This window comes from Tiliqua scincoides, chromosome 2 (assembly GCF_035046505.1).
Source record: "Tiliqua scincoides isolate rTilSci1 chromosome 2, rTilSci1.hap2, whole genome shotgun sequence".
NCBI lineage: Eukaryota > Metazoa > Chordata > Lepidosauria > Squamata > Scincidae > Tiliqua > Tiliqua scincoides.
The window spans coordinates 198,683,998-198,710,535 of NC_089822.1; the positions used below are offsets into that span (position 1 = coordinate 198,683,998).

General features: G+C 43.0%; 1 protein-coding gene across 3 annotated transcripts in view; it reads right to left on the bottom strand.

The window, feature by feature from the left end:
- Positions 1–14,204: 14,204 nt before the first annotated feature.
- The window catches only part of EBF1 (EBF transcription factor 1), a 428,598-nt gene continuing 416,264 nt past the window's right edge, over positions 14,205–26,538 (bottom strand). For all 3 annotated transcript variants that reach the window (XM_066618280.1, XM_066618279.1, XM_066618277.1), the window contains exon 16: positions 14,205–16,115. In XM_066618280.1, the coding sequence (XP_066474377.1) occupies positions 16,084–16,115 (32 nt within the window). In that variant the 3' untranslated portion in view covers positions 14,205–16,083. The remainder of the gene's footprint in view (positions 16,116–26,538) is intronic.

Consider the following 26,538-nt stretch of genomic DNA (forward strand, 5'->3'; position numbering starts at 1 on the left):
TCAACCGAATATCTGACCAAAAATAAAATATACCCACATTTTATATTTGCATTATGACACTTACAGACAGTCAAATTTGCAAGCAGTGAAACTTTACAAATGAATTCTTATTGGTTGAGAGATACTGAAATGGAAGATATTACTTAGCATGCCAAGTGTTCTACAACACTTAGGGAGCAATTCTAACCCCTTATGTCAGTGCTTTCCAGCACTGACATAAGGGCAATGCAGCTCTGAGGCAAGGGAACAAACATTCCCTTACTTTGAGGAGGCCTCCGTGAGTGACACCCAACTGCAGGATGCAGCACACGTCCCATTGACGCTGCTATGCCAGTGCTGGAAAGCACTGACATAAGGGGTTAGGATTGCGCCCTCAATTGTCATTTGCACAGTAATCCTGCCAGATAAAGGCCGATTGCCTTTTTTGACAATGTATGCAGTATGGCTACCATCAAGGGTTCCTGCAGATTTCCTATGCACAAATCTATGAAACTGCAGAGGGGGGGAAGGTCATCTGCAATATTAAATACATAATATTTGGGGGTGGGGAGCTCTTCTGCATGTTTGGATTTTACCAAGCCTCATTCTGGGATCTCTGTAGTAAGAGATCACAGATCAATGTTGTTAATAGGCCAATAAAATCAAAGGCTTTTGAGGAAAAGAAATCATTGTCTTGCTCCCACTGTAATGAGCTACATATATATAAAAATGGCGATATAACAGTTTAAAGACATTAGGGGAACCAAACTTTGCCTTTCACAAGGTGTCTGTCACCACAGGAAAGCTTAAATGGCTTTGGGCGCAATCCTAACCCACTTTCCAGCACTCTCATAAGAGCAATGCAGCTCAGATGTAAGGGAACAAATATTCCCTTACTTTGAGGAGGCTTCCATGAGTGCCCCCCAACTGCAGGATGCAGCATACGACCCATTGGCACAGCTATACAAGTGCTGGAAAGTGGGTTAGGATTTGGGCCTTTGTTGAACAAGTCGGCCTTTCACTAATCTTGGGCAGCACCGCATAGTAGGCACTTCCTGGGAATCCAGCAGCCAAGGCATCCCATAAGTGTGGGCAGTCCAAAGAGACTGGCCTTCTTCTGGTAATAAAAGGATACAAATTCTCTAGAACCATCATCTGGTGAGCAGACCAAACAGAGAAATGCTTGCCCATGCTACCCAGTTTTGTTCCAGTTCATCCTTTCTGCAGGACCCATTAAGCAGCATGAACAGCACATTGTCTCTGCCAGGCAGGTCAAGCACTTTTGAAGATTTCATGGGTACATGACATTGCGTGGATAATAAATATGATAAACAGTTTCCCAGGCTGTGTGATTACTTAATGATAGCCACATTCATTCACCTGCCTATCAAAAGAACTGCATTAAAGTGTGAGCTCACCTCCCCCGGGTCCAGCGAATGCAGATGAAGTGTTAGTTTATCGTCTTTCCACATTCTTCTCAACAGCGGGCTAAGTGCAGGACGGTTAAACAGGAGCCTCTTTTGCTTAGTAATCCATTAGCTAATGGGCGTGTGAGCCCATCACTAAGTTCTGTTTATTCCTTAACACCATTAAGGAACACATGCTGTGCGGAATAACTCACCTGACAAATAAGAGTGATAGTTGAAATACAATATATATTAAGAGCTGTTAGAAGGTTGCTCTGTATTGTTTAACACTAAGGGCATAACTGGGATGTACAGAGGAGCAATGTGTGACATACTGACAGAGAGCACGCAGAAAGAAATGTTGCTACTTTATGACTCAGGTTGTCTGCAGACCTGAGAAACACAGATCTTCACCTGCGATTATGTGGCATGTGTGTGAGTGCATGCATGTATGTGGTCAAAGACATGATTTTGTTATCCTATTGAGCCCCTCTGTAGAGCTGAGGTTTATCTGTCTGATGGTCCAATCCTATACAGGGCCAACCTGCGGGGTGCAGAGCCTCTGTTGCAGTCTCCACTGCATGCTGCAATCTGGCTGGGAACCAGGCCAGCCAGGAGAGGTATTGTAAAGAAAATTGTTACTTACTTGCTACGCTGCTTTCTGGTCCTCTATGGCCTTATTCAGCTCTAGGACAGCTATTTGTTGGCATAGATCTGAACCGCCACAGGGAGTGTGTCAGGCTTAGGACAGGGGCTCTAGATCTTGCAGACGTTACAGCTGCTGAGATCTTCCCCGTCCCACACTGTCTGGCCCAACCTCCACCCCAGTCTGCACCCGAACGTACCTCTTCACTGGCTGGGTGCTGTTGATGGGCAATCTGTGAGCCACTGTTGGAGGTACATGGTCTTCTGGGCTTCAGTGGAAGTGCTCCACAGAATGGCGGACAGGCTGCTATGCCAGTGGCCCTTGTGGTCCACAAGTATAATGTACCAATAGGATTGGACTGTAAAGTTCCAATACAGGTCTTGATTATCTCCGAGAGTTTATAAATTCTAAATTAATTACAACCCAATCCTATCTAATTCCATGTGCAGCGATGCAGTGGCACCAACATGGTGTCTGCTCTATTCCACTGGGGAGTTGCAGCTTGTTGAGGCCTGCTCGGGTAAAGAGAACCCCCCCCCCCCGGGTAAGACCCTGCTTCCACCATGGTTCAACTCATTCAGAATGCAGACTGTGTTCATTTGTATTAAAATAGAAGATGGCAGGAAAAATCAGGTTCAAATGGGAAAGTCTTAGTAAGAATCCAGAAGAGACCTGTCATCTGTCCAAGACAGAAATTGTGGTGAAATGCCAGGTAAAGTTTTACTTCCCTTTCTCCTTGGAGTATCCCTGGTTTAATGAAGACTCTGGCAAAACATTACTCTCATCACTTGAGAACAACCCTAGTGTTTGAGAGCTCTGCCTGTTGAGAACCCGGGGGATAGAAATGACTCACACCAAATGAAAGAAGAGCCACTGGCTGCCTTTCTCTGTCTATGAGCTCATTTCCCTGCTCCTCCCATTCCAGTACTTGTACCAGGTTGCTGGGGGTCTTGGGGCAGAGTCCTGTGCTGAGTACCCCATGGTGTCCACACCCAGTTCCCTGATGGCAAACTGGGTGCTACCACTGTCTCCGGTATTGAAGTCTAGCTGATGATGCATGTTGATGCATGTTGTCCCTTTGATGCATGTTGTCCCTCAACCAGTACCCCTTTTTAGCAAAAATTTAGACAAAGGAAAGAGAACAATGGGTGGAGAAAGTTAGCTAGTGACAAGTGGGTGGGTGTTATCTTTCCCTGGTTTTTGTTAGGGGAGCCTTCAGAAATCTTAACAGCCAGAATTCTCACATGGTGGGGCTTCTCTTTACCCATCCCCAAATTGCATTCAAAACTCTGCATGGATGTATACTACAAAACTGTGTACTGGAGAGAGGAACATCAGAGGCGTAGTTTTAAACCACAACAAGAATTTATGATGTGCACGCATCTTTCATGTCTGCCTTGTCTCTTGGGACAAGGATCCTTTTTTTTTTCTTTTTTCCCTTGGCACAATTGGGCCATCATATAATTGGACTGCAGTGGTTATAATGAAAATTAATCCTACTCAGACTAACTGAACGCTGCATTCCATTTCCATTATTAAAGGTCTTGCTAATGTGTGATGGTAACACTTTGTATCGAGAAGATCTGTCAGGGCAGGCTGAACCAGCTTTTGAAGAAAAACCCCGCTGCCCCCTCCCCCTGCCCTGCTCTCTCAAGATAACCTCCTAGCAGATTGCTGAATTTCCCCATGCACTTGTGGTGTTTGAGGATTTAGCTAAAAAGACTGCTAAAGAAGGACCACCATTCTGTCTAGCATGTGTGGACATACGTACTGACACCCACTCACCCTCACACCCCTAGCATGTAACTGGGACTGTTCCATTTGCATGAAACAAGCATAACTTTGTATATTTCCAAAAAGGGAATTGCGCTATGGAGAAGGATAGAATCCAAGCAGTAGTTGATTCCCATCACCAGCCTTCACTGCTAGTTGAGCATTTGAAAATAACGACATCAAGCATTTGCCACATTCACATTACCTTGGCCCTGACAGCAGGGCCCCACTAGCATGGGAAATTGCCCTACCTATATAAAAACAAACCTATATGTGTTGTCCGTATAGCATCTAGGCCACTTGCAGGGAAACTGCAGTTTTGCGTGGCAGCAAGCACGCCGCAAAAATAACTCGTACAACTGGAGCATTGGAAAAGGCATTCATGGTTTTATGCATTCTCCTCACTTATCGTCTTTCAGCATACAATCAGCAAACCATGAGAAAATACTTTGGTTAGAGAACTATGTTTGGAGGGCTCTGTGACCAAGAGGGAGGCAATTTTATAGTACTGCAGATTGAAAATAGTTCCAATCTTAGCAATTTTGGAGACATTACTAGCAAAACCAGCCATTTTCAACCACTGTGCCATGGCATATTGGGCTGCCGTAAATGATCTGCAGGTATGCTGCGGGAATTTGGGGGAGGGTCATTTAGTAGTAGGACCATTGGGGCATGTGGGCCCCACAGCAACAGCATGGTGTGCCTTGTCAATTGTCAAAAAAAATGGTGTGCCTTGACAATTTTAGTACCTTGTCAGTGTGCCATGAGACGAAAAAGGTTGAAAATCACTGAGCTAGACTAATAACACATATACATCTCTCCTCACTTGAGGCCCCTGAACGCGTAACCTGGGCAGCTCTTTGCACATCACTTGTCCTATCCAACTTTTGAAAGAACACCCTTCACTTATATACCCTCTTAGGTCTGTGCCAGCCAGCCCACTCCACACCTGCAGGGCTTTTGCCCTCCATGTCTCTCAGAGAGCTCTGGCCCAGGACTGCAGAAACAGCTGTTCACTCATCCATGGTTCAGTTTTGATTCATGTTCAACAGACTTGCCACTACTATTAACATTTCTTGATTTTTGTCACTGGTGTTCAGACTCCAGGGCCCAAACTCTTCCCATTGTGTTTTTTATTTGGTTTATTCCTTACATTTATGTTCTGTCTTTCTTTCACCATGGAACTCAGGGTTTTGGAATAGAAATCTGAGCTTTGGGATAGAAATGTGTTAACTTCAGCATGATAGCCCTGGAACCAGTGACAGAGGAGAGTGCTCCTCTGCCCAATGACACCCCCGCCATGCATAGCCCTAGCTTGGGAGGCATTGAACTTGCCTCAGGCTTTATCATCTTTCTCCTTCTTTGTGCAGTCCTTTTAAACAAAACAAGCAGTGTAAAACACATTGGGACTGCACTCAGCATGTTCCACACTTCCTGTTTTGTTTAAAGGGACTGTGCAAAGGAAAAAGTAAAGGGTGGAAAACAGGCTGTCTTCTGATTCACAAACAGAAAGTGAGTGGGAATGGCTCAAACGGCAACAGGCTACAGGAAGGTGGCAGCAGATTTGCAGTGAAGAACACCCCCAGTCTTTTTGCCACTCCCCACAGCTCACCATTCAGTGTGAGCCACAGCAGTAGCCTTGCCTTCTGGCCACCACTTGTTTATGCTGAACTCAACTGTTTTTAAGCCATTTCTGCCCATTGTTGCATATATGCAACAGGGACCAAATATGTACACTTGTGCGTTGGGCAAAAATGGGTTAAAAGGCTATGAGATGGGACATTATTTCACCTGTTCATGGACCTGGCTTTCATTAAGGGTTCTCTTTCTCCAAGAATTCAAGTACTGCTTGTCCCTCTGGAACATTCTCCTGTGCTTTCAAAACTTACTATACTATACTTATTGTATACTATACTGTCCTCTGATTTCAATATGTAATAATATGCACATTCATATTATGAGTTACTCCCTATTATTATTCCCCTGGGGGCTGGGGATAAGAATAGGCCCTCAGTTTGGTTGTACTTGTCGTAAGAGGTGACTAAACAGCCACTGGGTAGTTGGGACTCGTCAGCCTGGGAAGGCAGCTCATCTGAGAGAAGGAAAACTCTGATCCCAAACCTCCACTGCCTTGTGGCTACATCCAGTTATGGAAAAGGCTTCAGGAGTCAACCTCGAGGCCAAATCCGGAGCCGGAGTCCCTGAGGCAGTTCATGGCTGAACACAGTCACGTTCTGGCAACTCCTGCGACGCCGCTGGAACCAACCGTCTTGGCCTCTGCCTTTCCATTGGACCATTTCAGCGACGTGGAGAGGGGGGATTTGCTGCATGGGTAACAGCCTATCCTCCATGCCTACTTTACCCAGGCTTCGCGCACTGGAGAGGACACTCTGTTCCAGAACCACCATTCAGAGCGTGACACCATGGTCCTCCGAGACTGATGGATGCCAACTAACAAACATTATGAGTTAAGACTAACAGCCCAATTCTACCGTTTCCCCCATGCCAAAATGGGCTGTGCAGTATGCTATGGTGAGAATCAGGTGTAATGGAAATGAGCAAGATCCCTCAAGGGGATAGGGTGTGGTGTCAACAGTGGCCCCTTGCTCTGGCAGGCAAGCATGGGGTTAACAGTAGAGCCTTAGATTGTAGTGAATGTGCTTCACAGCTGCAGCCACTTGGAGGCAAAAAGGCCCTCAGGGTTAAAAGCAGTACCTACAGGAAGGAAAAGGAGTGGGTAGTAGGAAAGCTTGAAGGCAGGCAGGCAGGCAGGCAGGCGGGTGGGCAGACGGACAGATGGACCTCTGCAGGTTGAACAGTTGAGCTACCCTGGTGTTGGGGTCCAGCAGTGCAGAACTAGGGTCATAGTTGGGGAATTGAGGGGAGCTAATTAGCTGAAAGTGGGCATAAGTTCTCTAAGTGGATCTTGGTCCGGGAATCTGGCAAAACATCAGGAGACTTGGGGGAAGATTGAGGAAATGTTCCCCTTACTCCTCCATAAGCCTCTTGCTCACCAATTGTCTCCTCGGACATTTGTTGGCAAGGCCAAGGACATAACAGGGGACTTGCCGGCTGCTAATGGAAGGGATAGCATCAGGTCCAAGTTACCCAAGCTGGGTGCCAGCACCCCCTGCCTTCAGTCCTCCCCGATCCACCATTCCACCCTTGCCAATCTACCTGAGTCAGCAGGCCTCCTCTGTCATCCACTGGGCCTCTGCAGCCTTTCTGGCAGCAGGCCAAAACTACAGGTGGGACCTCGGTATCCACTGATTTGGCACCTGCTGATTTGACTCACCACTGACATGCAAATATAGGAAAATAACTTTTTGTAATATGCAAATCCAGGACATGAACATTGTCCAAGTCCATACTCTACTTGATCAAAGATACTAATACATTCAATGGTCGTCACTCACGGGGTTTACACATGCATATTCATCACTCAGTAACTGCACCATCAAGCAATGACTTCCTATACGAAATCACATCTGTTTGTATGTACAGCTATCACTGGTATAGTGCTGGTTCCTACTTACATGTACATCATGTGATTTATCATTATGTCATCTCTCAATCTTTGATGAGTGGCAGCTGGATGTGTGGACTCACTTCACTGAAATCTATTTTATCTGAGGTGACATGTACGTCCCCTCTGCTGTGTTAGATGGCTCATTCATTTGAATGTATTAATCAGGTAATGAACATGTCTGTATAATCAGCCCATAGCTTATGGTCGCCTGGTGTCGTCTTAAGTGCCATGCTTTTCAATAGACAGAATCAGCATGTTCAGCCAAGAGTGATTGAGCTTTGAATGAGGTACATATACCTATGTGAACGAGACTATGGAGAGTGTAAAAAGAAAAGATCGAATTTGGAACTGAAATTCCGGTAGGACAAGCCTATGGAGTCAGAGCAAATCTCTAACATCTACTAAGGGTAAAACTGGACGCAATGCACATGTTCACACACACAGAGCCTCAGATTTGACTTTGTTTGCAGCTTACATGCTGGTATGATAGTTCACAAGAGGTCACTGAATGTCACTAACTTGTGAACTGCTGACAAAGGGAATTATTAAAATCTACTTCCAGAAGTTTGCCTGAGTAGACACACAGGTGATGTAAACAGGACACTGTGAACTTGTAAGCGGAAAAGCAAGATGGGAACATTTGAGAGCAGGAAGGCATCTGAAAGATTTGGTATACCGCAGTGAACATGACTGTGAACTCGACTTGAAATAATTGATGATGAATTTTATAGCAGGGTATTTTGCTGGCTAAGAGCACAGTCCTAAATTGTGCTTAAAATGGTGCAAGGGATGGATTTGGGAAAGGTAGAGGTAGGGTGTTTTAGGGGTGTTCCGGGGCAGGGGAGGGTGGGCAGACCAGTGGACGGGCTGGGCCCAGAGGGGTTGGAACCAGTCTCCGGCACTTAGGCCAAATCCTAACCCTTCTCTCATGTAGCTAGTCTTACAACAGGCTGCTTGAATCTGTGCCAAATCCTCATGCAGTCCATCCCACCACCTTGTTTACAGATGGGTAGTATTTAAAGAGAACTACCACACACACACACACCTGGTAGCAGCCCCATTTTTTCCCCCACGGCTGGCTTTTTAAAGTGGTTAATTTGAATGGAGTCCTTTAGCGTCACAAAAGGGTGACTCAGTGACTTGGAAAGTACCCCTGTTATTTTTTAGTCGAGTCACAGGGGAGCTGTGACTTAAGTCAAGCCACATTGAATTTGTCCATCCCTGCTAAATACATCACCAGAAATGAACTGTTCGTATATGTGTGCTCAGTCTTCATTTGGGATCATTCTTGTTTTTTAAAAACATGCTCCAAAAGTTGGCCGTGTGAAGCAGTACAGAATCTAAATGTAATGAGAATAACTATGGAGGAAGTAATAAACATCCATTTTACAGAAGGGAAGAATCTTGCAACTAACATGCAGGCAGCCCAATCCTAACCTGTGCTGGAACAGGCAAGCCGGTTGGAGGCTGATGCAGGGTTGGATGCAGGGTTGGAAGTGGACCTGGTGCAACTTGGCTTAAGGGGAGTTCTGTCCCCTTACCCTGAGTAATGCCCCAGCCACCTCAGTGGAGCCCTCAGTTGGCTGCAATGGGACTATTTCTGAGCAGAGCTGCCAAGGATTCAGTCATCCTGGTAAGCCTCACAGCTGCTGCGCATGACCTTCCCTCCTCTTGCCGCTTCTGTCCCCACTGTGGCCAGTCATTCAATGAGCCTACTGGAGCCATGCCATGAATTTCTCCGGGATGGCTAGGAACCACCTCCCACCGCCTTCTCTCCTCATTCTTCCAGGGGAAAAAACCTCCTTCCCCCTCCCTGGGCTTCTGCAGCCAATCATAAGGTATGAACGCCCTTCCCTGTTCTCCCTCAGTCAAAAAAAACATAAATGTAAGGAATAAACCAAATAAAAAACACAAAGGGAAGAGTTTGGGTCTTGGAGTGTGGATAAGATTGCAGCCTCAAAGCCCAATCCTTTCTTCCCTCCCCACCCCTGGAATAATGTTCTGGTGGTGGGGTGAGCTTTTCAGCCATTGCAAAAGGCCATGTGATCAGTGACGAGCAGTTAGGGTAGGCAGAGCCTCACCTGATCCAGCAAGGAAGAAAGGACCCAAAAACTTTAAAAAAAAAATCTTTTGCCTTTCCCAGGCTGCTTCTCTCTGCTTCAGCACACAGTCCATTTTTAAAGCAGTATGCACGCACACAAACATGGAGAGAATAAGAAGAGCTGCCAATCGGTTCAATTGCTATAGTGGCTTGCAAAGGACAAAACAGGCAGGGATCCCTGTGCAACTGGGGAGAGCCACCTCTGTTTGTCCAATTATAAAAAGACAGTACTTGTGTCATCAGTCTCTGGGGAGGCATCAGGAAGAGTTGCATCTAGCTGGTTAGGGCTACATTCATAGCTAGCTAACCGCCAAAAATGGGATGGCTGGCGAGCCAATCAAAAAATAGCAGAATGACTGTGTCAGCAAGCGCTGGGGAGGTAGCTGGAAGAGTTCCTTCTCTTCTGTTTGAAAAAAAAAAAAAAAAAAACCATTAAAAAAGCAGGGAGGAGCCTACACAATGGAGTTGCTGTCCAAAGCTCCAGGAGCAACCAGTTTCTAGTTTCAGGAGGCCTGTGCTGAGCTCTTCCAAGGTCCAAGTGGAGGAAGAAGGCATGAGTGTTTTGTTTGTTTGTTTTAATTATTGAGGGTTTGGGCGAGAGTGTTCTGGTGACTGAGCTTGCTTTACTTACTTACTTAACTTACTTACTTACTTACAGGGGGAGAGAAGAGAGTGTGTGTTGCAGAGAGTGAGCTAAAGGGGGAGGGAGGAGGAGAGTGAATGTGTGTTGACTCCCCTGGCCTGGATCTCACTGCAAGTCACTGCTTCTGAAAGCACCCAGAACTTTGCACTTCTGGAACACCAGTGGCATGGCCAGAGCAGCCCCGCTCATGCTTCCCCCTATACGCTCTATTCATCTCATGCATAATTTTCTATTTCTCAGTCATGCCCCCCCTCAGGTGCCTTTTTTTCTAGACTGAAAATCCCTCACAAGCCTTTCCTTGGATGGGAGGTGCCCCAGCCCACTAATCATTTTGGACACTCTCTTCTGCACCGTTTTCAGTTCGCCGATATCCTTCTAAGATGTGGTGACTACAACTGAATGCAGTTTAGAATCCAAATGTGGCCTCACCATTGAACAGAGGCATAATAATATTGAGTTTTATTCTCAATCCCTTTTTTAATTATCCCAAGCATGGAATTGGCCTTCTTCACCACCACCTTTAACACTTTCATTCAGCTATCCTCCGATACCCCAAGATCTTTCTCCTGATCTGTCAGACAGCTCAGAACACATTAGCATATAAATGTGCATCTGCCATTTTGCTGCCCATAACCCCCCCCCCCCCAAAAAAAAAAAAATTTGAAAAATTGCTTGCACAGGTCCAAGTAGACCCAGCGGAGCAGCAAAGCCTTACCCCCAGGCAAGGAAACAAATGATCCTGTATGTAGAAAATTCTGGAACTGCCCCCCCAGTAGTAAACCATGTGCTCTCCAATGGTGAAGGTGCATCGGCAGGTAGGGAGTTAGATAGGATTGGGTTGTTAAAGCATTTCCTTACCTGTTTTCAGTTGAAATAAACAGTACTTATATATTTCATTAAAACATCTTATTACTGCGTTATAATACATGAAGTGAGGTAGAACATTACAATCTAGGTACTGTGATTCACAGCCTTCTGAAGCACATGTGGGATTCATGGGAGATGGGGCTGCCAATGGGATTGCACTCCTTCAGCAACAGCAGTTGAGTTTGGGACCTCTCCTGGATTCCTTGCTGCTCCTGGATAACCTGGTGGTGGCTGTGGGGGGGGGGGGCACAAGCCAGGTTGAGGCTGATGTGCCCATTGTAGACTTACCTAACCACAGTGACATCATGATCAGATTACCGTAATGCTTTCAAAGTGGAAGTTGCCCTTGACAGCTGTCCAAAAACCATAATTAGTGGAGAACATGGCAGGTTGTGTGGTCAGGTGTGCTAAGCAACGTGACTCTGCTAGGCTGCTGCTCTTGTGGCCACACTGGCTGATAGCTGGTTTCCAGGCACAATCCAAAGTGCTGATTTTGACCTTAAAGCCCTTTATGGCTTAGGACTGGGATACTTGAGGAACTCCCTCCTTCTGCATGAGACAACCCATTTCCTGAGGTCACCTACATATACCACTGTTAGTTGAGGTAAGGTGGTGATGGAGGGGGGGAACAACACCACTTTTATGCAACTTTCTAGCTTGCAAGTTGAGAACTGCACCCTCCCTGTTAACCTTCCAGCCAAGGCAAAAAACATTATTTGCCTGGCTTTCTCCCTTCAGTTTTGCTGCTCATTTTCTCTATGTTCATTTCACAGCCCTGCTGCTACTTTTATTGTTATTTTATCTTATTTTTCATATATTGATTGTATTTTTAAATATTTTTAGGTATTTTAAATGTAAGCCAAAAGGTGGGATATAAATGTTTTAAAACAAAGAAATAAACAGATAGAGTTTGAGAATTTCCCAGAATAAATTATGTGATGGAGCATATAAATATATGATGCTGCCTTACTACTAAGTCAGCAATTTGTCCATATCACACAGTATCACCTCTGCTGGTTGCACCATCTCTTCTAAGTTACATTTCTCTTTCAGCTCTGCTCTATGCCTTTTCAGCTGGGAGTGTCAATAGAACATGAGGCATTCTGCATACAAAGCATATGCTCTGCCACTGAGCTATTCCTCTTCCCTGCATGAAGTACAGTCAGTTTTCTTTATATACAAATTCACTATCTACGAATTCACTTACCTGCGAGGGGCAGAATTGCTACCTTTTCTCATTATCTGCTATGCAGAGATCTTCCGGAGGCTGCAGGGACCTTCAGAATGGCACCTGCAACCAGTGCAGATCCCTTTAAAATGGCCAGTGGAAGACTGAACCAGTCATTTTAAAGGGGTCTGTGTTGGTTGCAGGAGCCATTCTGAAGGTCCCTACAGCCTCCATAAGGACTCTGCAGCATTCAGAGATATTTTGGCACTTCCTACTGCACTGTGCTGGCTTCCTGAGGGTCTCTGCTGGATTCTTCTGTGGCAGCAAAGGTATCCCTTGTACCTATCCCCATTGATCCCATAGGATCAATGGTTCATTATCTGCAAATTCGATGTCCACTAGGGTTTCCAGGAACCCAACCCTAGCGAATAATGAGAACTGATTGTATTGGCTAATTGAAGACATTGGGCCAGCCCTCTGGGTTTTCACCACTGCATAGTGGAGTTTTCAGATCATGGCCATTACCTTCAAAGCAATAAGAACCACACGTTTATCTCCAGTAGAGGTTACCAACAGCAGCCCAGAATATACCATATTTATATTGCACCATGGAAGAAGGCAGAAGGCAGGTCTAGCCAATTGCTGCTGGCTTACAGTCAGCACTTCTCATTGTCCGCTTTTCTTAGCATAGCCCAATGAATAAATACACGGCCAAGAGCTGCACTCACAGACAGGAAGTAACTTTAATTAAATATTGTGAAAGTTGAAAAGTTTTTACAGCTTGAATTTCTGCAAAAAAATTATAACAATCTCTACAGTAGTTAGTTTTCTCTAACAATAGAACTGTACAGTGTGTGTGTCTATTCCAAAAGATTTAGTTAAGAAGGTGAGAGATTAGCAGACTCAGAGATGACATCATTTTTTTAAAAGATGCAGTCTGGTACAATGGAGAGGAAACAGACATCCTTCACACAACCCACCAGCCAATGCGAGGCTTCACTTTGTAAAGACTGAAACATGATCATTTCCACTTAAAGCCATATTCTGTAGAGAGCAGCATCTTTAAGAATCATGTAAAAGTCAGAGGATCTTTTGAGGGGTGGGAAGATTTTTAAATATAAATTTCTTTTATCAGCGCACTATAAATAGCTGGAGAAGGAAACAAATTTTACACATTGTCAAGGGATCTTTGGACATTGAGAAAAGGGCTACATGTGTACATGACTTCATATGGGTTTCTAAATAGGTGCAACTCTGGCTGAATGGGGTTCAGTGGAGGGCATCACTGGACAAAATATGGCTTTAAATTTGATTACATTGCAGTGCCATTGCTTACTATGTGAATTAGAATAAATGTTTGAACTAAGAGAAGCAATACATTGATATTCCTTATATTTTTCCAGTTTCTTTATGTGTGAATGTGTTCTTACCATTCTGTGGGCAAAAACCTTATGGATTTTTTTTTCCTTTCTCTCCTCCCCCACCCCACTCCCCTTCCCAAAAGATCACACAGTGACATCTGAGTGAAATCCCTTGCAAAATTCATACAGGAAGCATGCACAGTTGCAGCATTGTTGCTTGTCTAGAAAAAAGTCACATTGTCTTAAGGTAACAAAACAGTTCTTTTGTGCTTTTCAAATTCCTTTTTTTTCCTTAGAATGTTTGTGATGATTGACAGTTCTGGTGCGCAGTACAATGTACAAGTGAAATGAATATGATTTGCATTGTTAAGGCATCCAATCTGCTGGTTTATATTTATGTGAAAGACAGAGAAATATACAAGCAGACAAGAAAGAAAGTATTTTCATTGATTTCTATGAAGTTTCTCCCCATATTTAATGCACAAAAAATGCGTCACTCCAAAGGGGAGAGATTCCATGCATATTAATAGAGTAAAACAGCATTAGATTCTTTTTATAAGCCTCAAAAGCAAAGGATACTTTTTTTTTTAAAATCTACGTAACTAAATGCTACAAGAATAATATGCTACTTTTTGCCATATATTGGGGAAAAACCTTCTTAACTTACAAATAATACAAAAATAGACAAAAATGGCTTTTGAGTGGAAATTAAACAAAATATGGAAGCATGGTTTAAAACAATTACTAAAAAAACCCTATAAATGAATAGTATTAAAATCACATTTAAACAGCTAATACACCTGTGAGTGACCAAACAAATTAGCACTTTTCACATAGCAAACATACACAATAAAATAAACAGGGGATGCTGCAGGGAAAAAGCAATGTACAAATTCCAAAGATAAATACATTATTTATATGGATATTTTACAAAATCCTTCTTTTTTTAAAAAAAGCTTTTTTTCTTTAATTCATTTTGCAAGCATGTGCAATCTTACAGGTAGTGAGCTCGTTTTGCAAAATACTCAGTAATTCTTTGTGTGTTTGTGTGTGTGTGTATGTGAGAGAGAGAAAGAGAGAGACAGACAGATTGAAAAATTGTCTTAAGACATTAAAATGTATAAATAGAACAATAACTTTGGCCAAAAAAAAAAAAAATCACCCTTCCCCCCCCAAATCTACAGTATTTATAACTACATACAAAATGCAATGGGAAAGAATAAAATATCAGGTAATGTATCCTCAGAGTTTTGCCACATCTTTGACAAAGAGTTTTAAAAACACTTCCTTACGTGGGTTTAATTTGCAACCTTCACATACTCTCCATCTCTTCTACCTTTCTTTCCTATTTTAATTTTCTATATAAAAACCATTACCTGCTTAGGAAATTATGTTGGAAACTGAAATGGGTGACATACAAAATCAACTGCAGCCCTACACTGACAGGCGTCTCAGGTGTACGTGTGCTTCTGGGCCATCTCTGGGATGGCGGGATGATTCTGAATCTGCCTCCTGACCTCCAAAGAAAAACACAGATGAAAGCTAGGGATGATATTTCAGCTCTGAATATGCTAAAATGGATTCAAGTGGCTCACATTTGTGCCTTTATCCTGCTGCATCAAATCACAAAGAATTTGATTGTGTAGACTTGCTTAAATTGTACTTAAGAGAGAGTAAGGGAGGGCACTCACTTGGAAAGATCTGATACAAGCTAAAGATAGAGAGCCATGCTAATCTAATTCTGCAGTTTTAGCATTATATCCCGAGGCACTGGGTTACCAAGGTAAAGGTGGAATATGCATGTCCTTAGCTACACTTTTGCTAATTTTCTGTCTTGCATTATTTACACCATCACCTAAGTACAATATTCTAAGAAACAGAGGGTCAAAAAAGTCTCACTGTCTCTAAAATAGACTGGAAATCCTAATGAGTGGGATGTGTGCATAAACGTGTCCGCATATGTGTGTATACTACATGTGTATATATACACATACACACATACCAAGAATGCAAAACATCAGATAAGCGAACTGTTGCTGGATGGATAACACATATAAGTCAACCCTTACCTGGCATGGCCATTACTCTTTCTAAGGAAAGAAAAACAACAACTGGCACTTCTACTTCTGTTCCATACAAATTCATCATTTTTACGTGTTGCCACTTTAGTTCCTTTACACAGCGTTTTAAAAAAGAGTCCATATTAAATAAAAGGTGGGCCTTCAGCGATAGTGCCCCTCCTCCCAGTATGATTTGTAAAAAGACAAATGGTGGCTGAATTAAGTCAGGTTTGGAAAACCAGAAAGACATAAGTGGATTTTCTTCATGACACAAAATAAATCTCTCTCCCAAGTACTCGGGATGGACAGCTAGAATTAACACCTTGCACTTGCAGACTCTTGGTGAATTTCAGTAATATTTTGCAAGGATGATGATTTTTTTTTTTCATTTTATTTTGCTTACAAACTTTGCAGTTATTGTGAGATTCCTTTTTCCTTAAAAAAAAAAAAAAAGGCCTGAGTTAAAAGTTCCGCTCTGGGACTTGTGTCAGATTTTGTTCCGAAGCAGAATCCAACTTCTTCATTAGTAAAATTCTTCAAGGCAATTCTTTCACATGGGGGGGACAATCATGCCAGATATAGCTGTTAAAAGGGGTCAGGAGAGAAAAGAAAATGGAGTAAGTTTCTTTGTGCAAAAGAACATGCATTCCAAATATTTACTAACAGTTCGTCTGTTTAACCATTTGGACTTTTACACACTAAACTGAACTGAAAGCTCAGGAAAGAAAGAAAAAACAGAATGCGAGGCAATTACTCTACAAGTAAAGTTCTAGAAAATTAAGCAAGTTCTTCTGAGAACAAATCTCAAGACTATAATCATAACCATATTTATTAGCTTGCAAGTCCCATGTAAGCATTTAATTAAGAGTAGTCTGTAAGTCTCATTCCAAACTTGCTTACGTTCTTGCAAGTCAGAAGTAACAGTAAAAATAATTAAGGATATTGCAATAGAAATTATGTTCCAAGTAAATTAAAACAACAATTTTATAATTATTAAAAATTATTTCATTTTTTGCAAGCAAATATGGACCTTGTTTTGCTACGTTCTAAAGCAGATCCAAGAAACAATTATCTATTCATATGGAAGGTGAAAGAATGAATCCTTCCTCCCCAAGAACAGGCAGTTGGCAGTATTGAACGCAATATATCTGTGGCTGAATGCAGGGGCAGTATGACCACAGACACTGCAGGCCTGCCACTGCTGCCTATGTCACAGCACAGTAAAGGGAAAAAAAGCTCCAGTTTGCTTCCCAAATACTTAAATCAGAGCCAGTTTACAACAGCATTTACAATTGGCTCACATGAGGTTCCTCCAATATCACACATCTCTGGATCAAGGTACTGTACATTTGACCTAAAAGGATCTTCAAAGATTATCTAGTCTCACCTCTTCCATGTGATGCCAAAGATGTCTTACAGAAGCAAATAAATCATTAGAACTTGGGAGTCACACATGGTTCATGGTAATGACTGCAACAAGGCTGCCTCTTTAAAATGCCAGCTGCCTGGTTATTTGTGAAAGGATGTAAAATGAATACTGGCCTTCAGATTGATGCCCTTCATAGGTGCATGATTTAAAATCAGAGCAGCCACATCAGACATCTGGGCAAGTGATTTCTTGGGGAAGAACTCAACCCTGTGACTGGTTCTAATTCATTGTGCTTTAATTACAGCTGCAGTAATTCGATAAGAACCAAGCCAAAGTGAAAGACTTGCAGGCAAGTGGGAGGGAACGTTTTCTGCACAAACATCACCATATGTGCAAGAGTTACAAGACTAATTAGCAAAGGGGAAGTAGCTTAAGCAAACACCAATGACTAAATGAAGGAAAACATGAGAAGACAAGAATATAACATACAACGCTATGGAGTTGGAGCATCCTAAGGACGTGACTTGTTCCAGGAGCAAATTCACAAATTTCTTTAAAAACAAATACTCATCTTTCCAGATGATCCTCAGAAAGAGAAGCATAGTTTGACTCAAGCACTTACAGACAAGGGATTTATTGCATCTCTGGATGTATTGTGATAGAGTTGAGGTGGAAAAAAGAATCTGTCCAATGACTGGTCATAGGTTAATTTTTTGAATAATTTCCTTTTCAGATTCCCATTTTAATTGGAAAAGTTCAATTTGTGCAACTGAGCAGTCTAATACTAGTTGAAAGCCTGATGATTACAGCAAAGATGATTTCAGACAAACGTCAAAAAGCTACTCATACGGGGGTGGTTCCAAAATTTGACTTTGCTGTCTGGAAAATAAATGATACAATTTGTGAGGAAATTTATTTTATTTTATTAGCCCCTGGAATGAAAATTGTAAAGGAATGCCATTGGAACTGCATGACTTTGTAACTACCAAAATAAAAATTAAAAACAAAGAGGAACTAACGTTGAGCTTAGGAGGAACTTGGGGAAAAGGAACCTAGTTTTGAATCATGCCACTGTATTTTCACATGATTTCAGACTCAACAGTGAGTCTACCATGAGGGATTATAGCTCAGTGGTGGAACACATGCTTTGCATACAGAAGGTCCCAAGTTTAATCCCCATTAGCTCTAGCTTTTCCCTCTGTTTCTAATGTCCTGTGAATGCTGAACAGAAATGTCCTAACTTTATTTGAGATATTCCTATATATTTTCCTCATCCACTACATTCACCTGGGGTTAATGGCAGTCAGTCATTTTTTGCCCACCACTCCGATTTGTTTTGGGGCTGCCTCTGCCACATGTCTTTGGTCAAGGGTCAATGCTAGAAATGCACAGAGTTTAACCCAGACAGATGTGCCTTCACATCTTGAAGTTGATGCTAGAAATGCATCAAACCAAAGCTGGATTTTTAACAGCCCCCTTTTTTCCCTTTGATTCCATCCTTGCCTGGAGAATCCTCATGGAAACTCCCTGAAGTGATGTCCCTTGCCTATTATCGTCCCTTATATTATCACAACTTGTTAAAAAAAAAAAAAAAAACAAGGCCATTTACGCCAACAAAGATGTAGGCTCAAAACTCCAGATTCTTTCACCAAACCTTATGTTCATTTTCAAATGCCCTTGCTGGCTTTAGTATCAAAAAGGGTGCAACAATAAAGCCCCTCTCAAGACGTTGGAGACGTTGGCCTTCTCAAATCCCTTGAATCAATTGTCTCACTGGCTCAAAAGAGTGAATGGACTGAGGCTGCCATCCTATACACATTTTCCTGGAAATAAGCCCCATTGGACACACGCTCCTGGGACACTGGGCAGCAGGCATGACTGCCCAGATCATCCCCTATCCTCCAAACAAGGAAGACTTTATGCAGAGCCCGGGAGGGGACCGCATTCTGGGCGCACAGCTGTCACGACTTTGAGCGCTACTGCTCTAGAGTCTACATTATGATCTGGGTTTGAAGTCTATCAGCCCAATCCAAACTAAAATTTACAACAGAGAACAGAGGTTCTTCTGTTGTAAATGAGCGTATGGCAGCAAGTGCACCACACCAGAAGTGGGTATTTTGGAACCACCACTGCAAACAGGAGTGGTGTTCACAGCCTGCAGGAGCTGGTGCGGAGGATAAGCGGTGGGAGAAATGGGAGGAATAGAAATGGTGGGAGGGGAGGTGGGGCAGAAGGTGGAATGAGGGAGGGAGGAATGCATCCCAGCAGCATTGGTGTATGCCTGGTTCCTGGATCCTATCCCTGTTTTCTCTTCTCTTCTCTCTCACTTATTCTCCTCAGTTCTGCACCAGCAAAACGGCTAGCAGAAATCTGAGGAGACATAATCAGGCATGGAAGCTTGCCCCAGGGTAAAAGAACAAAAGGAGACCTCCTCAGCTGAACCCCCCACCATAAGATGTAGCACACACTCTGCAGGCATGGCTGAATTGGCAGAGGAGTTTGGTTAGGACTGGGGCTTGAGACTATTGTTCAGTCAGTTAGGGCAAGAGCCCAGAGACTGTCTTCCAGGCATCTCTATATCTGATTCCCTCACCCTTTTTCAGTCTTCTCTGAGGTATGCCTTGAGCCAATGGTCAAAGATCCCTAGAATATCAATGTGTCAGTACATGTGCAAGTGTGCTTATATGTGTCACTGAGCAAGTGTGGTGACCCATTGCACATGTGCACACAAACCTTCAAATGACTTTACAACAAAGAATGCTTGGAACTTAAGTTTTTGGACAGCCCACCAGGCAATGCAAGAAGGCATTTGCCTGAGGGAATTCTTTTTTGGCCTTTTTCCAGTTTCAGATATTTTTACAGTGGACGTTGTTATACCAACCTTGTTATACATGGATTTTTTTATAGACAGATTTGACTCAATACAAATGGTCAATGCAAAGGAGAAGGAATGTGCCAATCACTGGAGAAGGGGAAAAAAAGCATCCCTTTAAAATCACAGTTTTAAAAACCGCTTTCCTTAGGGTGCAATCCAAACGTGCTCTTGGGCTGACGCAAGTCCCTTGCGCTGGCCCAACAGGGTCGCAAACAAGCTGAGGAAGCGTAAATGTGCCTTACGAGAGGAAGCCAGGCCAGCAATCTGAGAAGCGCCGGCCCGCAGAGGCTGACATAAGCCTCCGTCTTGGGTCCCTCCTTGACACTTGCATTGGCCCAACTGGACCAATGCAAGGAGAAAAGGTAGGTGGAGGGAGGAAGTGGGCGGGAGGATTTCTGGGTGGGGGGAGGGTGGGCAGTCCCGGGGGCAGGTGGGTGGGTGGGAAGTGGGATGTGGGGCTGGGATCCAGCAGTTATGCCGGATTCCAACCCTGGAAACCAACAGGTGTTCCTGGAGACCGACATGTGTGCTGATAAAGTAGGATAAAGTAGGATAAGCCCCCACGATAGTTATCAAGCTTTTGAGTGACGATGCCTTCTTCCTTTTAGATATCCTTCAATGCCCTTCTAACCTATCACTGCTAAGCCATAAAAAATAAAGGAGTAACTTGTGATAAATAAAATGCTTTTACAGATTTTCTCCACAAGGCATTTGTGCTAAGTCCACATTAGTTTTCAAAGAAAAGAGTATTCCCTCTTTTAGGAAAGTTTAACATCTCACTGAAGATAAATGTAGTGACTGTACAAAATGACATAAAATACAGCACAGACGTAGGTTTTTCATAGAACAGCTATCATTATTAGTATTACTGAAGAAGCCTAATACTTCTGAATTAAATTACAAGTCAAAAGGCAGAATGACATTCTGAATTTCTTCCCACTTAAAAGGTTTCATATTTCCATTCTGCCAGGGCCTTATCATGCTACTTTTGTACTTTAAGTGCTATGTGTAACAAGACCACCTAGGCTTTTTCCTGGTTCAATGTGCAATTGATTCTGAAAAGGGAAATATCACCAGGAATTTTTTTTTTTGTAGTTAAGAGAGCAAAACCTGTCAAAAGACAGAGTTTTTCTTTATATTAAAAAAAACAACACAAGACTGAATTATTTCTCTCCGTCATGACCTAATTTATGAAGATGGTCTATCAAAGAGAAAAATAAGACAGCAAACATCTTCATCTCTTTACAAAACTGCAAGGCAAAAGAATCCAAAAAACAAAATCCAAAGCATACCCCTACAGACCAAAAGGGAAGCATGACTGTTGTTCTATGAAAGTAGAACTAATCTCTAAGTTATATAAGTGAAGATCAATTTCTCTCTGAAATAACTAAGAAACAGAAAGCATATATTCCTTACACATAGCAGTTTATTGGCACAACACACACAACAGACAGTGCATTTCTGAGCAGTTTTTGTGTGCCTTCAGTGCTGCGAGGTTGCACAATATGGAAGGTAGGCAGTCCAAATCTTCCATATATGCAGCTTCCATATATGCACCATCTTCATCTGTATGCACCTTATGCCCCTGGAACAAGCATTCCAGGGACATAAGATCCTTGACAGCTGTCGCAAAATGCGACACACTGTCTGGTGCAGCTGGGCCATCACAAGTGGCAAGCAGCAGTGCCAGCCAGCCAGCCAGAAGATCTGTCATATCCCTGCTAAGTCAGCTTGGGGGCTGGGGAGAGAAGGTAGGGAGGGGAGGGGATAGAACCAGAAGCAGACTGAGGGCTGGAAGGGGGCAGCAGCGGCACCAATGTGCCGCCAATTTTGTGGCAGCCAGCACCAGCGGAACATGCATTCTGCCAGTGCTTCCTCTCCTTAAGACTGGAACATACATCTGATATCCAAGTTACCACCTGAACCCAAGCTTGTTGAGCAGAGGACATTTGTCTCATGCCAAGGTTCACTTGTAAATGCATGGTTTGTCTCTAACATCGCATCCATGTTTAACAATGTCTTTGACTGACACTCCATGACAGTTATGTTTCTCCTTTTCATGCTGACTCATGTTGTTTGTAATGGAAGGTCAGGGCCTCTTTAAGCACTAGGAAATATTTAACATCTCAGAACACATTCCAATTGCAACTGTAAATCAAAAAGCTAAGAAAATAATGAGCCCATGTTTTTATTTTCTTTGGATGTAATCATTAAAACATAGCTCAGTGGAAACTTCATTCATTCCAAGGGAGGCTTCATTCATTCCAAGGGAGGATCAGAATTCTGAAAACTGCAAAAACTTTATTTAATTAAAAGATTTACATCCCACCCTTCCCCTTGAACAATGGGGCACCCCGGCAAAAAACAGCCCATTGCATCTTGCTTTATCCTCAAGATTTATGCTGTGGAGTGTTCAGCTTCTAGTACAGTGAATATAACATTTATCTTTTGGCATGATAAATACCTTTTGTTTATGAATGAGCACTTTCCATTCTGCTGACACGTTTAGCATTGAGGCAGTTATTTCCTCCATACAGTAAGGCTGCCTTCTCACTCTTGGAGACTTACAGTGTGACCCACAGAGTCTTTGATACATTAGACACAAGTGGGACAGTGATTCTTAAATAAAGCTCATGTGAAATGGCTTAAGGCAATGGGGACGATTATTTGCTGTTTTGGCACCAGATTCTGTGAGATATATTGTAGAGAATGGGGGGGGGGGAATGACCTCAGGTCTGGGTGAAATACAGCATGCGTCAGTAACCCTTTCCACCTCTGGCACAGTTTGAGGCAGCTGGTGATTAAGGGAACCCTTCTTGTCTAAGTGAGCATGAAAATGTATACTCCCCTCCCTGCTTTAGAGTGTAGTGCAGTAATTATGAGGAAGGCTTGAGCACAGTAGGGCAGCCATCCAACAGACCTAACCAAACAGTGAAATGAAGGGATTCTGCTTTTGTGAGGTTTATCACAGGACCCAATACTAAATGAATCTTGCATTTCCTTAGCCTGCAAATTAATGGATATATTGGAAATGTTTTTTAGAATACACACACACACATACCCTAGTTTATTTAATCAATTGTAGGCACTATGGAAATTTAAACCTAGAAAGACAGCCATGCAGAAATGCTGAGAATGTTTTACCATCAGCTTGAGCATTTGAAGAGATAACCAACAGAATAAATCTACCACAAGGCTGTTGCTGAGCATTCTGACATGTAACAGATATGTAGGTGTGTAATGAGATTTACTGGGTGACTTTGGGTCAGTCACAATCTCTTAGCCCAACCTGCCTCATAGGGCTGTTGTGAGGATAAAGAAAGAGAACGAGCTATGCATACTGCCCAAAACTCATTGGAGGAGGAGCACTATACAAATGTGGAAAATAAATAAGCAAGCACTTTTCTCACATTTTAATTTGTTTTGCTCATGTTCTTCACTGTAATGGAACTAACTGCCCAATGCTAACTTAGGGCTACACAGCCCTTTCCAGTAGAATATTGTAGAATATTCTACAGTGTACAGTTGAACACTGTTCTGCTGTAGTAAAATGACCTTCAGTGGCACATGCAGCATGCTGCCAGCAGCCATTTGGGGAGCACTGTTGCAAATATTGGCAGTGCTGGAGGTCAGCTCCCACAGCTAGCTACCTCTGGCAGGACAGGTAAGCCAGTGGTGGGAGTGGCTCCCTGGAATGGGGCAGGGAGAGGGAGAAACTGGGGAGTGCCTAAGAGGGGAGGAGCGCAAGAAGCATGAAGCAGGGTGGATAATAGTGGTAGCAACTTTCACTGGTATCCTCATCTATTTTTGCTTATTCCCTGTCTTTTACTCACCCTGGACCTGTGCCAGCAAAGTAGCTAGTGCAGATCCAAGGTAACCCACTGAGGTAACAGAAGTTTAGCCCTGGAGGAGACCTGTGTGACCGCCCCTCCCCCCACAATGCAGTGCGCTCCCCAATGGCACGGCTGCATTGATGGGATGGGGGAGTAGTTACAGTTGGCAATAATTTTTGTACATTACCTATACGTAAGAGTTTCCTTCTCCTGAACTGGGGATAAGGACCAGAATCCAAAGAATCATGGAATTCATTTCTGTAAGCTCAAGCAGGTTCTGGTCTGTTTTTTTCCTTGATAAACTCTGAACTCAAACAATAATAATAATAATAATAATACAGGTATTTCTAAACCGCCTTTCTTGGTCCTCAGATTTCTCCTTAGACTTTATTCAAGGCGGTTTACATAGGCAGGCAATTTAAATCCCCGTAGGGATTTTTACAATTTGAAAGAAGGTTCTTTCTTTCAAGAACCACTACATTCAGGTGTTTCATTCCGATCTGGCTTCACATTCTGGCCTCCATCCTCCCACGCTCAGAGCAGATGGAATAGCTGGGCTCAGCTTGTCAGCTGCTTCAAGGTCGCACAGTGCCGGTGGCCTCGAACTGGTGACCTTTGGATGTAATCTTCAGGCAAATGGAGGCTCAACCCTCTAGACCAGACCTCCTGCCCAAACAACTACATCATGCATGTTCAAAAGCAGGGGTCGGGGGCCTGGAGGCCAACAGCCAGCCTGCCATAGGATTTTTGCTGGCCCACAGCAACTTTTTTTTGTCAGAGCATTTGCTAATGTTTGACATTTTTACTCCTTATATTTCACTTCTCAGTTTAAGCATGGCATTGTTTCTTCGTAAATGTCACATTTCTCTTTTGTTCTGATCATGCTGATTATAAAAAAGATCCAAGTAAAACTAATTCATTCACTTAAATTCCATTCATTCATTTATAAAACTGATTTTTTTTTCAGCCTGCAAAAATGTGTAAAGTATACAGTTTGGCCCTCGTAATGAAAAGTTTGGAGACCCCTGCTCTAAAGAAATTGCTGCAATATGCAACCAAACCAAAAATGCCTCCTCTCAAATGACAGTCCCACTAAGTGGATTCTCAAGATTGATTTGTGGAGTCATGAAGTAGTTTCACTCTTGCTTAAATAATTGGGAAGCCAAAACTCAGAAGATGCCTTATGATTAGGTTCAACAGTACAAATTCACTGTTTAAAAATAAAGAAGCAAGTTCCAATAGCATAGCATTAGGAGCAGGATCATAGCCTTGAAGAAGGACATCGGGAAGGAATATTTCAGTGAGCAAGAAAACCAAGCAATGGGATTCTAAACAAGAATCAATAGTGACAGATTATGGTCTGCCTTAGGACCAGTAAGTTTCCCGGCATGGTCTTCTGTAATAGACCATGAAAAAAACACGGCCAGTATGGATGCAGTCTTAGCAAATAAAAAGAACGGCTTGAGTATTGATGTTAATCCACAATCATGTTTACATATCAATGACATGTCAGAGGATCCAAAGGAGCAGTCATTCTCTCACATATATGCACATGCACATACAATCACAGAGGCAGCCAAAAATCACCCTGTTGTGGTATGATCAATTTCAAGTGACTACTTGAACCCATCTCAGCTGAGTTTGCTCTTCCCTTAGCCATTTTTTCTCTAACTTTCCTAGTTTATCTTTATATAAATGTAGCATAGGAAAAAAATATACCATTGTGGATTAGGCAGTATACCAATATACCAAGTGGATTAGGCAGTTAACTGTCTTATAGCCTAATCCTATAGAGGGCTTCCCAATTGGCTGCCATAAGTCCTCTTACAATGTCATAAATGTTGCAGTGTCATCTTACAAATAAGAGCTGCTGGCACAAATGGCTGGAGGCTCTACACACCTGCCAGAGATGGACCCAGCCTGTGCCAGAGAAAGAAAAGTGCCAGTGGGGAGGGTCATGGGTGGCTTGGGGGAGGAGAAGGACAGGGGCAGGGAGGGCAGAGAGTGGTTGAGATGTGGATCTCAGCAGAATCAGTGCACATCAGAATCTATCCCTGTTTTCCTGGCCTGACGCACACCCGACTCTACTCGGACTTGCACCAGCGAAGTAGCTGGTGCAGAACTGAGAAGACCCACTGATAGTCAGGCAGCCTAAGTAAAAAGCATGAAGCATGTGCTCTGTCAGCTGTACATAAAATGGTAAGGGACAGGATTGGGCTGTTAGTGGCTCTGGATGTCTGATGAAATAGTCCCCACCACACTTGCTGTAAAATTGCTGATTCGTGCCTGAGCAGGAATGGGAGTGCCTTGCTCATTTTGGAATGCTTGGTCAGCATGGAAGCCAACCGAGATCAAGAATTCTTCAAAAGGGAACAGAACAGTGCAGTAAGAGATATTTGTGCACACTGAGGTATCTGACAGGTTCTAGCAAGGATTTCCCTGCATCCAGTGAAGTTGACAGGTTGTCCCTGGGGCATGTACATAGGTTGGAGATCCAAACTCATGCAGTTGCCCTTTTTGCAGAAAAGGAAACTGTAACAGGGAATTGTAATAGAGCAATAGGGTGGCACAAAGTCTAGTGAATGACACAGAACTGAAGATAGTCAACAGCTGAAGAGGTTTTCAAGGAGACACTGTGCTATTTGCAAAGATAAATTAGCGTACACCTGGTACATTAATCATAAGGAGCTAATGTTATGCATGGTAAGAAGATGGGAAATCTTACAGATTACAGATTAAATGCAGAATTTGCCACATATTTTTAGTGATTTGCTATCATATGCAAACCAAGCTTTGCTGTGGTCTGTTTTCTGTGATGATTCCCACAAACGTTTCTGCTATTACTAAAAAATTTGCACATGTGGACATGACAAAGGAAAAAAAAGTAAAGCAAAAAAAAGGAAGGGAAGTTTGACTGACGTACTTCAG